The sequence below is a fragment of the Canis lupus genome, chromosome 3 (genome assembly GCF_048164855.1).
Source record: "Canis lupus baileyi chromosome 3, mCanLup2.hap1, whole genome shotgun sequence".
NCBI lineage: Eukaryota > Metazoa > Chordata > Mammalia > Carnivora > Canidae > Canis > Canis lupus.
Genome location: NC_132840.1, coordinates 52,173,359 through 52,190,157, shown reverse-complemented (window position 1 = coordinate 52,190,157; position 16,799 = coordinate 52,173,359). Strand labels below are relative to the sequence as shown.

At 42.8% G+C, this 16,799-nt stretch overlaps 1 protein-coding gene and 1 long non-coding RNA gene across 4 annotated transcripts in view; one reads left to right on the top strand and one right to left on the bottom strand.

The window, feature by feature from the left end:
* ARHGAP44 (Rho GTPase activating protein 44) overlaps positions 1-16,799 on the top strand; it is a 171,369-nt gene that overhangs the window by 83,850 nt on the left and 70,720 nt on the right. For all 3 annotated transcript variants that reach the window (XM_072821073.1, XM_072821070.1, XM_072821071.1), the window contains exons 2-3: positions 9,449-9,488; positions 9,886-9,990. In XM_072821073.1, the coding sequence (XP_072677174.1) occupies positions 9,449-9,488; positions 9,886-9,990 (145 nt within the window). The remainder of the gene's footprint in view (positions 1-9,448; positions 9,489-9,885; positions 9,991-16,799) is intronic.
* LOC140624957 (uncharacterized) lies at positions 14,723-15,613 on the bottom strand. The gene is made up of 2 exons (XR_012024377.1): positions 15,375-15,613; positions 14,723-14,910 (listed from the first exon to the last, which is right to left on the bottom strand). It is a non-coding gene; the product is annotated as an uncharacterized lncRNA (long non-coding RNA).

Sequence of the window (16,799 nt, the reverse complement as noted above, 5' to 3'; positions counted from 1 at the left end):
TATATTGTTGAGTAGTATTCTGTTATTAATCCATTCAGTTGTTGACGGTTTGGGTTGCTTCCAACTTCTTGTTATTGCAAATAAAGCTGCTGTGAACATTCATGAGATGTTGTATTAGTGTGTGTATGAATGTAAATTTTATTTTCTCTGAGGTAGCATTGCTAGGTTGTGTGGCAAGTGCATGTTCAAATTCAAAATCGTTTGTATTTCCTTGGTGTTGGTAGTGATCTCTCCTTTCTCATTCATGATTTTATTAATTTGAGTCTTCTCTCTCTTCTTTTTAATAAGGCTGGCTAATGGTTTATCTATCTTATTAATTCTTTCAAAGAACCAACTCCTGGTTCTGTTGATCTGTTCCACAGTTCTTCTGGTCTCGATTTCGTTGAGTTCTGCTCGAATCTTTATTAACTCCCTTCTTCTCTTGGGTGTAGGATCTATTTGCTGTTTTTTCTCTAGCTCCTTTATGTGTAAGGTTAGCTTTTGTATTTGAGTTCTTTCCAGTTTTTGAATGGATGCTTGTATTGCGATGTATTTCCCCCTTAGGACTGCTTTTGCTGCATCCCAAAGATTTTGAACGGTTGTATCTTCATTCTCATTAGTTTCCATGAATCTTTTTAATTCTTCCTTAATTTCCTGGTTGACCCTTTTATCTTTTAGCAGGATGGTCCTTAACCTCCACGTGTTTGAGGTCCTTCCAAACTTCTTGTTGTGATTTAGTTCTAATTTCAAGGCATTATGGTCCGAGAATATGCAGGGGACAATCCCAATCTTTTGGTATCGGTTCAGACCCGATTTGTGACCCAATATGTGGTCTATTCTGGAGAAAGTTCCATGTGCGCTTGAGAAGAATGTGTATTCAGTTGAGTTTGGATGTAAAGTTCTGTAGATATCTGTGAAATCCATCTGGTCCAGTGTATCATTTAAAGCTCTCGTTTCTTTGGAGATGTTTTGCTTAGAAGACCTATCGAGTATAGAAAGAGCTAGATTGAAGTCACCAAGTATAAGTGTATTATTATCTAAGTATTTCTTCACTTTGGTTAATAATTGATTTATATATTTGGCAGCTCCCACATTCGGAGCATATATATTGAGGATTGTTAAGTCCTCTTGTTGAATAGATCCTTTAAGTATGATATAGTGTCCCTCTTCATCTCTCACTACAGTCTTTGGGGTAAATTTTAGTTTATCTGATATAAGGATGGCTACCCCTGCTTTCTTTTGAGGACCATTCGAATGGTAAATGGTTCTCCAACCTTTTATTTTCAGGCTGTAGGTGTCCTTCTGTCTAAAATGAGTCTCTTGTAGACAGCAAATAGATGGGTCCTGCTTTTTTATCCAGTCTGAAACCCTGCGCCTTTTGATGGGGTCATTAAGCCCGTTCACATTCAGAGTTACTATTGAGAGATATGAGTTTAGTGTCATCATGATATCTATTCAGTCTTTGTTTTTGTGGACTGTTCCACTGAACTTCTTCTTAAAGGGGAATTTTAAGAGGCCCCCTTAAAATTTCTTGCAGAGCTGGTTTGGAGGTCACATATTCTTTTAGTTGCTGCCTGTCTTGGAAGCTCTTTATCTCTCCTTCCATTTTGAATGAGAGCCTTGCTGGATAAAGTATTCTTGGTTGCATGTTCTTCTCATTTAGGACCCTGAATATATCCTGCCAGCCCTTTCTGGCCTGCCAGGTCTCTGTGGAGAGGTCTGCTGTTACCCTAATACTCCTCCCCATAAAAGTCAGGGATTTCTTGTCTCTTGCTGCTTTAAGGATCTTCTCCTTATCTTTGGAATTTGCAAGCTTCACAATTAAATGTCGAGGTGTTGAACGGTTTTTATTGATTTTAGGGGGGGATCTCTCTATTTCCTGGATCTGAATGCCTGTTTCCCTTCCCAGATTAGGAAAGTTTTCAGCTAGAATTTGTTCAAATACATATTCTGGCCCTCTGTCCCTTTCGGCGCCCTCGGGAACCCCAATTAAACGTAGGTTTTTCTTCCTCAGGCTGTCGTTTATTTCCCTTAATCTATCTTCATGGTCTTTTAATTGTTTGTCTCTTTTTTCCTCAGTTTCCCTCTTTGCTATCAACTTGTCTTCTAGGTCACTCACTCGTTCTTCCACCTCGTTAACCCTCGTCGTTAGGACTTCTAGTTTGGATTGCATCTCATTCAATTGATTTTTAATTTCTGCCTGATTAGCTCTAAATTCTGCAGTCATGAAGTCTCTTGAGTCCTTTATACTTTTTTCTAGAGCCACCAGTAGCTGTATAATAGTGCTTCTGAATTGGCTTTCTGACATTGAATTGTAATCCAGATTTTGTAACTCTGTGGGAGAGAGGACTGTTTCTGATTCTTTCTTTTGAGGTGAGGTTTTCCTTCTAGTCATTTTGCTCAGTGCAGAGTGGCCAAAAGCAAGTTGTATTGGGAAAAAGAGAAAAAGAGAGGAGAGAAAGAAGGAAAGAAAAGAGAAAGAGAAAAAAAAAGGGAAGAAAAAGAAAAAAAAACGAAAAAAAAAAAAAAAAGAAGAAAAAGAGAAAGAAAAAGAAAGGAGAAAAAAAAGGGGGTGGGGGAAGGAAACCAATCAAAAAGCAAAACAAAACAAAAACAAAAACAAAAACAAAAACAAACAAACAAAAAAAGAACCACCGGGGAGTATCTTCTGATTCTGTGTTCTTTAAGTCCCTTGGCTTCTCCTGGAAGTTGTCCGTCTAGCTGGTGTTCTGGGGGAGGGGCCTGTTGTGCTGATTTTCAGGTGTTAGCAGTTGGGGGAGCTGCTGTGCCCCTGCCTGGTGCAGGGCTCGGTGGGGGTTGTTTACCCCGTGAGGCCGCAGGAGGAACAGCCCCAGTGGCGGGGCAGCTCTGGAAACCTGGATTCAGCTCCGGCAGGAACTCCGTCTGCAGGGCCTGGAGGCTCCGGGGCGGGGCCGCTGATCTGCTCAGCTGGGGCAGGAGCGTCCTCGCTGTCCTGGGCCCTCCCGGCCTCTGCCTGTCCCGGGGGAGGCCGGATCCTGGGCTGTGTCCCGGCGCCCTGTGCCCCGGAGCCTGCGCTGGTGGATTCGCGCTCCCGCCCCGCAGCCCCCTCCGCGGAGCCGCCGCCCGAGCCCCTCCGAGCTGCTCCTGGAACCGCGCAGCCCCCTCCGCACGGAGCCTCTTCCTCTGCCCGAGCCCCTCCGAGCTGCTCCCGGGGCCGCGCAGCCCCCTCCGCGGAGCCGCCCCCGAGCCCCCCCGAGCTGCTCCGGGTCCCGCCGGGTCCCGCCGTGCGCGCTGCAGCCCTTAGGGAGCTCGGCGCACTCTCCCGGGGCGCAGTTGCTCTGTTAGTGTCCCGGGGAGCCCGAGGGCACCCCCGCCCTCCTGGGTCCTGCTCCAACTCCCCACGAGCCCCTTTCCCCCGGGAAGGTCGGTGCAGCTCCTGCTCCTCCGGGACGGGGCTCTCCTGTCCTGGGGACACTCGCCCCGGCCTCAGCCCGGCTCCTCGCGGGGCCCCTCCCCCTCGGAGGCCTTTGTTCCTTTATTTCTTTTTCCCCGTCTTCCTACCTTGATAGAAGCGCGAACTCTTCTCACTGTTGCATTCCAGCTGGTCTCTCTTTAAATCTCAGGCCGAATTCATAGATTTTCAGGATAATTTGAAGGTTTTCTAGGTAGTTTGGTGGAGACAGGTGATTTGGAGACCCTACTCTTCCGCCATCTTGCTCCTCCCCCTGCATGTTCAAATTCATAAGAAACTACCAAGCTGTTTTCCATAGGGGTTTTATCATTTTGTGTCGAGAGGTTTTTCTTATGCTTATTTGCCATCCATGTATCTTCCTTGATAAAGTTTCTGTTCCAATTTTTGCCTGTTTTTTAATAGGATTTTTTTTCTTATTGTTGAGTTTGAAAGTTCTTTATATATTCTGGCTGTAATTCTTTTCATGTATCTGGTCTGCAAATATTTTCTCTTTCTGTGGGTTGTCTTTCCATTTTTTAACACTGCCTTTCATAGAACAAAAGCTGTTAGTTTTGATGAAATTTAATGCACCAATTCTTTTTCTTTCATGGATCATGCTTTTGATATCATATCTGAGAACTCATTGCTTAACCCAAGGTCAAACTAATGTCTTTAAACATTTGGTAGAATTCTTTTGTGAAGCCTTTTGGATCTGAAGGTTTTTTTGGGGGAACTTAATAATACAAGTTCAGTTTCCTACTAGCTATAAGGCTATTCAAGTCATCTATTCCTTTTGGGTATATTATGATAGTTTGTGTTTTTTGAAGAATTAGCCCATGTCATATAAGTTGTCAAATTTATGTATGTAAGGTTGTTTGAAGACATTTTGAAATTTATAGGGTTCTGTAGTGATATGTCCTGTTTCACTCCAATTATTGGTAATTTGTCTTCTCTTTCTCTTCAGTCATGCTATAGTGTTTTTCAGTTTTACTTATTTTTTTCAAAGAACCAACTCTATCATTGATTTTTTCTCTTTTAGCATCTTTTGTTTTAAATTAATTCATTTCTGCCCTTATGATATCCTTCTTTCACCTTATTTTGGATATGTTTTGGTTAACTTTTTATAGGTGTTCCAGTAAAAACTGAGATTTTAATTTGAGAATGTTTCTTTTCCTAAATGTATGGATTTGGTGCTGTCAGTTTCCCTCTTAGCACTGCTCTGGCTGTATCCAACATTTTGATACATTGTATTTTCATTTTTATTCAGTCTAGTACTTTTTATTTATTTTTTTTGAGACTTTCTCTTTGACCCATGGATTATTTAGAAGTATTTTTTAAAAGATTTTATTTGTTTATTCATGAGAGACATAGAGAGGCAGAGACATAGGCAATGAGAGAAGCAGGCTCTCTGTAGGGAGCCTGCTGTGGGACTTGATTCCAGGATCCTGAGATTACAATCTGAGCCAAAAGCAGATGCTCAACCGATGAGCCACCCAGGTGCCCTGAAGTGTTTTTATTTTGTGTCCAAGTATTTGGATTTTACAAGTATTTCTGTCTTATCTTTCTGTTACTGATTTCTATTTTGAATCTACTGTGGTCAGAGAGTACATCACATATTATTTCAGTTATTTCAAATGAATCGAGGTTTGTCTTATGGCCCTACATGTTGTCTGTCTTGGTATATGTTCTTTGAGCGCTGGAAAAGAATGTGTATTCTGATGTTAAATGGAGTCTCCTATAAATGTCATTCAATTGTATTGATTAATGGAGTTATTGTGCTCTTATTCTCCCTAATTTTTTTTTATCTAATTGGTCTGTCAATTGTTGAGAAAGGAGATATTGAAGTCTCCAGTTGTAAATGTGAATTTGTCTTTGTCTCCTTTTAATTTTAGAAGTTCTTCACATTTTGCAGTTTTGTTGTTTAGTTTATTTACATTTAGGATTGCTGTGTCTTCATGGTAGATTGACTTTTTATCATCACATTAGGTTACTTTCTGTCTCTGGTCATTTTCTCTATATTGAAATCTACTTCATATGTTAATATAGCCATTCCTGCTTGTTTTTGACTAATGTTCACATAGTATATTTTTCTACAATTTTACTTTCAGTCTACTTATATAATTATATTTGAAGTGAGATTCTTTTAGACAACATATATTTTTCAAAGATTTTATTAATTTACCTGAGAGAAAGAAAGAGAGAAAAAGCATGATTGGGGAAAAGGTCAGAGGGAGAGGGAGAAGCAGACTCCCCACTGAGCAGGGAGCTCGACATGGGGCTCGATCCCAGGACCCCGAGATCATGACGTGAGACCAAGGCAGATGCTTAACTGACTGAGCCACTGAGGTGCTCCTAGACAATGTATTTTTAATCCACTCTGCCAATCTCTGTCTTTTAATTGGTGTATTTAGGCCTTTTATATTTAATATAAGTCCATCTATCTTAAGACTTGTGTACCATTTCATTTTTTGTTTTATTTTGTTTTTCATTGTTTTGTTTTCCTTTTCTTTCTTTCTCCTGAGTTAAATTTTGACTTCTCTAAAGCTTTTTTGAGTGTATCTCCTTGTGTATCTGTTTTAGTGGTGGATCAAGGTGTATTACATATACAAAGTTTATCACAGTCTTCTGGTACCATTATTTTACTAGTTTGAGTGAAATCTAGAAACTTTACTTCCCTTTATGTCCCTTTACCCTCTCCCAATTATAATATAATTGTATTAAATATTTCCTCTGTATACATTTAGAGCCACATACCCAATGTTATGAATTTTGCTTCAACCATCAACTTAGAAGACTCCAGAGGAGAAAAAAAACTATTTACTATTTTTCATGATAGTGTTTTCTTTTCTTCCTGATACTTCAAGGTTATTTCTTTTACCATTTCTTTTTTGATTGTTTTTTGTCTAGAAATTTTAGCTATTCTTTAAGGCAGGCCTGCTTATGGCACATTTTGTTAGTCTTCCTTTATCTGAGAATATCTTGACTTTTTTCATTCCTGAAGGATATTTTCACTGAATGTAGGATTGTAGGTTAGCAGTTCTTTTCCTTCAGTACTTGAGAAATGGTGTGCCACTTCCTGCTGTCCTCTGTAATTTCCCATCAGAAATCTGTAATTCAAATTGTTTCCTCTCTGTTTGTAAGGTATCATTTTTGTCTCTCTGCAGTCAAATCTTTGTCTTTAGTTTCAGAAATTTGACTATGAATCTTGGTGAGGACCTCTTTGTGTTTATCCCGTTTGGGTTTGCCCAGCTTCTTGAGTATTACATCTTTTGCCAAATTTGGTAACTTTTTAGCCATTATTTCTTTGACTATTTTTCAGCCCTACCTTCTTATCCTGTTTCTGGGATTCTGATGCCATAAATACTTAATCCTCTGTTATAATTCCACAGGTCTCTTGTTCTTGTTTGTTTGTTTGGTCTACTTTTGCTCTGTTGTGTAGACTGGGAAATTTTTCTTGTGTTTTCTTCCAGTTCACCAATTTTTCCTCTGCTTCCTCCATTCTAGAGTTGAACCTGTCCACTGGGATTTTTAAATTTATCGTTGCATTTTTCAACTCTAAAATGTTCATTTTGTTCTTTTTAAAATCATCTTCTGTTCTGAGACTGGGTTTTTTTGTTTGTTGTTTCAAGCATGTTCATAAATGCTCATCCAAGCATTTTCACAGCAAATACTTTTAAAGTCTTTGTCAGATAATTCAAACATCTCTGTTATTCTGCTGTTGGCATTTATTGATGATCTTCATTCAACTTGAGATCTTTCTGATTCTTGATATGATAAGCAATTTTTTCCTGAAATTTGAGTATTGTTTTATATTATGAAATTCTAGGGTTTTTTTTTTATAAATTTTATTTATTTATTCATAGAGACAGAGAGGCAGAGACACAGGCAGAGGGAGAAGCAGGCATCATACAGAGAGCCTGACGTGGGACTCGATCCAGGGTCGCCAGGATCACGCCCTAGGCTGCGGGCGGCGCTAAACCGCTGCACCACAGGGGCTGCCCGAAATTCTAGGTTTTATTGAAACTTTCTCTTTTAGCTGATTTTTTTTCCCCTATCATTCCAGCAGGGGAAGGGAGAATTCTACTTTGTTTCTGCCAGCTGGAAATAGAAGTCCAGGTTTTGCCACTTGGCCTTCACTGGCTCCCAGTCCCCCTAGAGGGTGGTGCTGCTCATTACTGCTGGGTGGGAGTGGGAATTTTGGCTCCCTGTTAGGCCTTCATTGATACCTCCCCAGCTGAGAGGGGTGAGAGTGATTCATTATAGGTCCCCACGTGACTTGCATTGATGCCATGGCAGAGAATGGTTTTGTTATTACTGGATGTTGACAAAAGTCCTGACTCTCTCTTCTGCCTCCTGCTACATCACTTCCTGAGGGAGTGTGAGGGATAGATGTGTGGACCATTCATGTGGTTTCCAGTGTTATGGCCCAGCAGTGATAAATGTCCCACCTCCAAATGCCTATGATGCTACACTAGCCAGGCAGATGGGGGTGGGGGGGGGGGAGTGGGATTTGGTGCCTTGTTATACAGCCTGGTAAGTATGGAAGGCTAGGCTCCTTTCCCAGTGTTTGCTCATATGGATGGAGTAGGACAACAGTTGTGTTTTTTGTTTTTTTGTTACTTTCTGTAGCATTTGGCTAGAGTGAGCAATTACTGTCTATGAACATTTTCTATCTTGCCAGGTTGCTTCTTTCCTGATTCTTTGGCTACAGAGATCTGGTTTTTGTTGGGCTTGTTTTGTCTATTCTCACTGCTGTTTTGATTCATAACTTCTAAAGCTCCATGTGTGGAATAACATGAAGCAAAACTCCCCACCACACCATGCCATTCATCGGGCCTGGTGGTAGCTAGCCAGTCTGTCTTCTGTCCACCTTGAAGAGTTTTCTTTTTTGTTTTATATGGAAGGTTCCAGGGTTTTGTTTTCACTTAGTGAGGGAAATAGGTGAAATGTATTCACTCTGTCCTCCCAGAAGCACAGGTCCTCATACTAGTGTTTGAATGTATCATTTGTTCTTCAACATTTTGTACATATGTCAGTCTTTGATGATTCTGGTCATCGAAGTCCTTCAGGCTCTCTATAAGTTGTTTCTTCTTCTCTGTATCTTTATTTTTATATTTTTTACTTATTTATTTTTTAAAGATTTTATTCATGAAAGACAAGAGAAAGAAGCAGAGACACAGGCAGAGGGAGAAGCAGGGTCCCTGTGGGGAACCGGGTGTGGGAGTTGATCCCAGGACCCCAGGATTATGACCTGAGCCAAAGGCAGATGCTCAACCACTGAGCCACCCAGGCACCCCTTCTCTGTATCTTTAGTTTTGATAATTTGTTTTCATGGGAATTTGTAGTTTGTATGTATGAGCATGAGAAGGAGAGAGAGAGAGAGAGACTCTCAGAGACACAGAGAACACAGGTATGTGAGAGAAATCATTAACTGAACCCTATCTCTGAGATTCTCCAGACAATAAATTGAGAATGCTTTGCCCCAAAGAAGATCCTCATTCTCCCCTGATGTGACACAGGGGTTGGGGCAATTTCAGCCAGCGTCCAAGTTCTACCCTTTGAATGTGTTAATCTCAGAATCCAGCCCCCCACTCTCTGGTGGGGACACATCTCAATGGTGACATTTGCGTTGGTCACCAGGACTCAGTGTTTTCCCCCTTGTTTTGCTGTTTATTGATCCCTGCTCAGATTTCTGTTACTTTCACTTGCTTGTTTAGCAGAGGCCATGGGGTTCAGGTTGGGGAACATGCTTCATCCTGTTACTTAAAGAATATCTGGAAAGAAAGAAATATTTGCTGTCCTTCATCTAGGTTCAAGTGTATAGCAGAAGGCTTTTTGGAAGATCTTGTTTGCCAGAGGTTATTAAGGTTCCCAGTAAATCCCAGTATTGTCTGTATTTTCTTTTAATATAAATCTCTGCTACTGATGTCTGTTTTTCTAGTTTTGCCATGGATAGAGAAAGTGGGGAATAAGTATGAAACTGTGTTCCAATTTTTTTTTTTTTTTTCTGATACGTTTCTCTCTTTTTCTCTTTAGGGCAGAAAAGACTGAAGTTCTGAGTGAAGACCTGCTTCAGGTAAGGTCTTCACCGGCCACTCGTGTATGGAAACCAAATATGTCTTCCCATTAAAACTGAGCCCAATGCTGTTCCCAATGCTGTTCAGGCTGCTCAAACTGTTCCTTGTGCAGTCTCTGTAGACGTAACTTTTTCTCCTTTATGGTTTTTAAATACTGATTTAGGGAAGAGTATTTGGGAGACATGGCAGTCATTTGACTGCAGGGTTAAAACAGAGAGCCCCTCAGTCAGCGACCGCTCCTCCTCCTATTCTCCAGCATTGCGTGTTGTCTCCCCCAGCAGTGCTTGCCTCTGTAGAGCGTGGGTCAGACAGTTTTCCCACAGTCATCCAGACGATGGCCCCACCTCTGCTGACCTTGCCCTCACCTGCTTATGCCACCCACTGCTCTGTCTGCAGGTGGAGAAGCGCCTGGAGCTGGTGAAGCAAGTTTCCCATAGCACGCACAAGAAGCTCACTGCATGTCTCCAGGGCCAGCAAGGGGCCGAGGCCGACAAGCGTTCTGTAAGTGCCTTCCTACCCAATGCCCGCTGGCAGCTTCAAACTTGCCTACGGAGGACAGGGGACCCACTCCTGGGGCTGTGTTTGGTGTAACTGTGTCTCATAGCCATTTCTGTGTCTGAGAATTTACAAGTGGTGTGTTTCCATGGTGTGGCAGCCCCTTCCTCCCTCGTCCTGCCCTCTAATGCTGCCTGAAACATCCCCCATCCTGAGCAGGCTGGACATGGTCCCTCTCTTTGTTCTCCTTGGACTCCACTGTTAGGGAAGCTTCAACCTTTGTCTTCTCTGCTCCAGCTCATTCATAAATTCCATGTACCTCCATAGTACCTTAAGATCTCATGGAAAAAATGATACTATGGTTTTGGAGGTTACAGGTGACCTGTAAAGACCCTTGGAAAATTATTTTCCCTGTAACAAAACAGTTAAAGGGAGCCTGCTGAAGGAAGGTTATCCTAACGTCTTCTATGTAACCTACATTAGTAATAACAGGTGTTGCTTATTGTGATTCTGTTGAATGGTTCTGGCTGGAAACAATCATTGCTGGCTCACTTCCCTCCTGACCTCCTCCTTTGCCCCCAGCTCCACCAAAGATTAAAATATAGTCTTAGATGTTCCTTTGGCTTTATTACAAGGGATCTGCCATTCAGGATGTTTTAATCCTCCTTGAGTTTACAGTCAACATGTTTGGTGTCTGATTGTCTCTGACCTGGAGTTACTGTTGACTTCTGCTTCCCAGTGGTCTCTCTGAGCCTGACACCCCCAGCTCCTGTGGCCTTATTTCTAGTGACAGGCACGTGATGTGTCCTGACACTTCATCCCCGTCTTACGCTGCACTACAAGAACCCGCTTTGCCTGCCCTGTCAATCATCCTGTCTTCTTCCCAGCCCTGGTCTCTTCTTTATTAATATTCCCAGCAGGAATCTCTTTCGTATGGTAGAAATAAAACATTCACAGGTTTGGAAAATATCTATGGAGGTAATTCTGTGTGTATCAGGAATTTCAGCCAGGGGAGCCTGAATAGTCTAAAGGGAGAGTCATGAAACCCATTAATTAAACAAACACCTAAGGTGGGACTCCAGGAGATAGACATTTGGGTAGGGGCCTGCTGCCAGGCCTGCCTGTGACCCACTTCCTTTCATTTGTTCTAAGAAGTAATGTTTTTAAAATGACTGGTCTACAATACAGAATATTTTAGTATCAGCAGTATCAACTGAGTGTTACCACTAGAGGGTTGAAACTGGCCTTCGGTGTTGGTAGGTTGATTACTACTAGCATCGTTTTTTCTGGGATGAGGTAAAATCACCTAGATTTGTTGGGTTTTAATTGAATTGAGGGTCTTGTAAGCTATATCAGTTAGGAGGCACATGTTCTAAAATATAGTATATTAATAGAAAACTTAAGATATGGTGAGGCCAACAGATAAGATGATCACTGACATAAATTTGATGGAGGGCAGAGCAGACTGTGTGTAGGACCACATGGAGAAGCATCAGGATTACTCAGGATAGAAGGAGGAAAATGTGGGCAAGAGACTCAATTGTGCTTTCGCTTGGGAGGAGTGGGTGAGGTAGTGTAGAGAGGTTTAGGATTGGCTTGCTTTGAGCAACCTCAGTAGGTCCTGGGACACAGGACCATCTCTAGTTGTCTGGTACCTGGCCCTGAAGTGGTTAGGGCAGGTGGACGGTGGCCCAGAGAATGAGAGCTCCCATAAAAGAGGTAGTTGAGGTGTAGGCTGTGGATTGGTTGGTTTGCATTTGAAAGGCACCCACATGGGTGAGTTGTTGACTGTCTCTAAGAATTGGCTAACCCTGGCAGAGGCGATCCCTTCCTGGGTCAGCAAGACACCAGATGTCAAAGCCTCAGAATACCAAGACATCGTGAACGCACGGAGTAATTGTGACTTCAGCAAAAAGGGCACTTAGTATATCACTTGAAATTCTGAAGTAGCGGGTCCCAAGGTGTATTCATCAGCTTTGGGTCGGCAGTTCTGCAGTGTTCTGGCTCCTCCCAGTAGTTGTAATGTGGCTGCTGCAGCTCCGGGCATCACGTCTTCACATAACTGCATCAGAGGCAGAAAGCATGAGTGTGGTAAGAGGATGAACTATCTTTGCCTGCTTTTTTGTTGTTGTTGCTTTTATCAGGGAGAAAAGAAGTCTTTCACAGAAACATTTCTCTTATGTCTCCCTAACTACAAGGAAGGCTGAGGAGGTGAATATGTGTCGAAGAGAAAAGGGTTTGCCATGGTTGGCTGTGGTGCACCTGCTGGGACACATGTGATCAGGCTTCTGTTGACAGGGAGACCACAGGGGCAGTGGTCAGGCCCTGAGGGTTGTAGCCACACTCCTCCATTGATCATAGTGCAAACTGGACACCCATCTGGTTGACCTGCAGGAAGTCTGTGCTGGATGTAGGTGTTCAAGTATGTAAAGGTCAGTGATTTCACTGCACAGACTTCAGTGTTGGGGTCAATGATTTCTCGGGCCAATCAGTCTTTTGGTGTCCTCATAGAACTGAATATATGATCCGGCTAAAAAGAAAGTCAGAGAGCTCTTTTAAATATTTAACAGCCATAGACCGGCAGGAGGAAGTTTCTAAGGCCATAACTCAAATACATTTTTCCATTTTTTCTAAAGTAACACATCAAGGGATTTAATAGGAGACATGACACTTACTAATTGCCTCAATCCTAAAATATGTACTCAGTTCTTAGAGATTATTAGGTATGGAGATGTGTCAAGATCCAAGGAACAGGCGAAAAGAAAAAAAGATTAAAAATGAGAAACTTAAAAAAAAATAGAATGAGAAAAGTGGGAGTGAGATAAGTAAGGAACAAAGACTAAAAGGAGTGGTTGGGTGTTTAGAGAGGATTGAGGGGTGAATATGGAGAGTAAGCTGATGGTGGCCAGAGGGCAGAGCATGTGGGGATGGGTGAAATGCTGGGGAAAGGGAGTAGGGAGGTCCAGGCTTCCAGTTACAGATTGAATAAGTCTCGAGGATGAGAGGCACAGCACAGGGACTATAGTTGGTGTATTGTAATGACATTGTATGGTGACAGATAGGAGCTACCCTCATGGCAAGCCTAGCGTTCATGCACAGGGTTGTCAAACCACTGTGTTGTACACCTGAAACTAATGTGACATCGAGTGTCATCTGTACTTCAGTAAAAAGAGCGAGCAAGAGAGGGTGAAGAGATGGTCATTCTCCAAGGGAGCGAGGTCAACTGAAGTGACCAAGTGGAGTCCTAGGGTCTCAGAATGGGAAGAGACATTTAAGAGCTAGTGTTCGGCATTTTATTGGAGTGCAGGGCAGGTTGTTGCTATTTGTCACTTTTTTTAAAAATTATTTATGTAGTTTTAAAGATTTTATTTATTTGAGAGAGCAAGAGAGCACAAGCAGGGGGAGGGGCAAAGGGCAAGGGAGAAGCAGGCTTCACGCTGAGCAGGGAACCTAGTGTGGGACTTGAGCTCATGACCTGAGCCGAAGGCAGATGCTTAACTTACTGAGCCACCCAGGTGCCCCTTGTCACTTCTTTTTAAACAAGCTCATTAGCAGTTTAGTGCAGTTTCCAACACCAAAGCTTTTATCCTATGCCTCTAAAAGTTTGGCTCTAAAAGCTGGGGCTGACTGTCACATGGGAGCCGACAGAGACTCTAAGTTTTGTTGCCACTACCTGAGTGACCAGAGCAGGATCATTTGGTGAGCACTGAGTTAAACTGGATTCCTTACGTGGGATGGAGAATAGAAAGGATATGAACTAGGTTTCCATTTTGCTTCCTGTAGTCCAGGCTAATCACTGGTTAATTCATCGGTTTTAAGACTGTCCATATAAGGAAAATGTTTGGTGTTTCACCATCCTTGGCGTTTCTTGTTGGGGAGTCACATGCAGCAAATACACTGTTAGCGGGAGTCCTCCTCCACCTCCTTGATAAATGCTTGGAAAGTGCCATATCCGCCATGTGAGCCCATGTACCTGCCAAGTGCTCCACAAACCCAGAAGGATCCCCATCCTCTGGAAGCTCACAGTTGTCCGTACAGGGAAGCAGCCGGTCCATGGAGTCATTAGTTCCTCAGATAAGGTTTCAGGACTCAGAAGAAGCACTCACTGGGAATTAAACAATAGAAGGTTTCTGTGAGGAAGTGGCCTCTAAGGACAGCAGGAAGTAATGGCATCAGAAGGGGTGAACAGGTGTTTCTGGGACATGGGGTGACATGGGCAGAATTTTCAGAGACAGGAGGGAGTCAGGGGCATCTTTGAGAAACCCGAAGGTGGCCAGTGACTGGAGTATGGACAGTGATGAGGAGGGCTGAAGATGGAGATGGACGGCGTGGGGACCTCATCACACCTTAAAGGGCATGGGAAAGATTTGGACTTCATTCCTAAGAGCCATGGGAGCCAGTGTTTTAATCATGAGGGGCATGATCTGATTTATTGGCAATTGTGTGAAAAATGGATAAGTGGGGGCAGAGGCTGTGGTGGAAATTAGAGACAAATATGGAAGCGATCTAGGTGAGAGGCAAGATGTTCTGGGATCAGGGAAGATGGAGAGAAATCGTCAGAAGCGGCAGATACATGATGTAGAGCCTCTTGGACTTGAGTGGATGTGGGGGTTTTAGGAGTGGAGAGGGCTTTCAGGGTCTCTGGGTTGCACGAATCTTGACTCTATAAGATTTGATGAGATCACCTAAGGAGACAAATGGCCCTTGAATCAAGAACCCCAGGACCTACAGCATTTTATTTTATTTTTTATTTATCTATTTTTTTTAAGAATTTCATTTATTTATTCATGAGAGACATACAGAGAGAGGCAGAGGGAGAAGTAGGCTTCATGCAGGGAGCCGAACGTGGAACTCGATCTGGGGACCACTGGATCACACCCTGAGCCAAAGGCAGAGTCAACCACTGAGCCACCCAGGCGTCCCGACCTGCAACATTTAAGCGGGAGGAAGATCTAGCAAAGAAGATGGAACAGTCATGATCGTACCAGAAATCCACTTCCTTCTTACTTCTGACTCCCAGACATCACCCTGTATTTGTTTTATTCCACACCCAGACTTTGAGAATGTCCCAAATGAGAATGTCTTACTCCAATTTCCATTGGCTTCAGTATTTCACCCTAGTCTATACAAGCATCATCTCTGGCCCAAACAGGGCCATTCCTGGCAGGTCTTCTACTCTACCATGACCGTGTCCCTTTCATAATCCATTCTCTACACCAGAGATCAGATGTTGCCACCATCCTGCTTAAATCCCACCAAAGGATTCCCATTGTAGAGTAAAATTTCAGCCCCTTACTCTGACCCTCAGACCCTAACAATGTGCCTTCACCTTCATCTCTGAGCTCAGCTCTTGCTCCCACCCCCTGTCATCACTGTCTCCAAGCACTGACCTCACGGAACATGGACATGCCTGCAACTTTTTCACTTCCAATAACCAGCTTCCTTTTCTCCAGATGGCTTCCTTTTCCATGTAATGTGTCTGTTCCATTCCTCCCCCCAATTACATCACTCCCTTTTATTTTTTCAGAGTGTGTATCATGAACTGAAATCATTGTGACCTTTTCCTCGTCACTGCTGAGTGAGTTCCATGGGAGCAGGGATCTTGTCTCTCCATCAAGGCTGTATTTTTAATGCCTAGAACAGGGCCTGCCACAGGGTAGGCAGTGCTAAAAATACATTTGTGTCATGAATGGATGGCCCATGAGTATTTTAGGCACAGAACCTGCCTAATGTGTCAGCAAGCCACTTTGAATCTTTCCTGTTCTCTACAGAAGCAATTTAGCATGATGATTCCACATTTAAGCTCTGGAAGGCTGACTGCCTAAGATTGAAGCCCAGCTGCCCTGCTTCCTGATAATACCTGACCTTGGGCAAGTCTGCTAGTCCTGTAGGCCCTTGTGTCTTCATTTGGGAAACAGTAATAACAGTAATGAATTCCTACCCAGTGAGGTTGTTTGAGAGTTGGGTGAGGTAGTCCATGTAAACGCCTAGCACATTGCTTAACGTAAGTAAATATTAAAGAAGTAGAACCTGTTATGGCTCCACCATTCAGCTGAGATGACCATTGGGAACTACTGAGCCTTGAGCAGCACGTCTGGGCTGTGTCTTCTGGGGAGTGAATCACAAGAGAGCTACTTGCCTGGGTTCAGAATTAGAAGAGAGTAGATAGCAGTTTTCAGAATGAGAAGGTATGGGAGCTGTGTGCGCCTGTTGGGGAAACAGAGTGGATATTAGGATCAGACTTTTTGTCTCTGAGTCATCCTACAAACTGTGTTACTTGTGCCCGAGATATTTTAGAGAGAACAGTCAATCTCAGAAAAGTCAGATTGACAACTTCCAAACCCTGGAACATTCTGTCTTCCCCAACCTTAATTCAGTACTCTAGAATCAGGGGAAAGATTATTTTTAATACCTTCTCTTTGATCTGAAAAATCGCTGGCCTGATTGAAGCTTGCTAAGTTAGGTCTTTTTACCCAGGCATTACTATCTCCCCAAACATCGGGTGGCTCTCAGCCTAGATCCTTGTTCATGGAGGGAGACCAATTTCAGCTCCTTTTGTAGATCTTTGGGCAGTTTAATCCTTCTTTACATCCTTCACATGAAGAGACTCAATATCTTTTTCCATGAAGGTGGGGAGAAAGCAGATAACACCTCGGGTATAGGCAGTCATGTGCCTGCCATCTACTGAGCCTTCAATTTTTCTTTAGTCTCAGAGAAATCTCTTTAGAAATAGAAGTAATTTGTAGTCTGTTGAGGATTACAGTTCATTAACTTCTATCTTTTTTTTTCCTAACGATTTTATTTATTCATGAGAG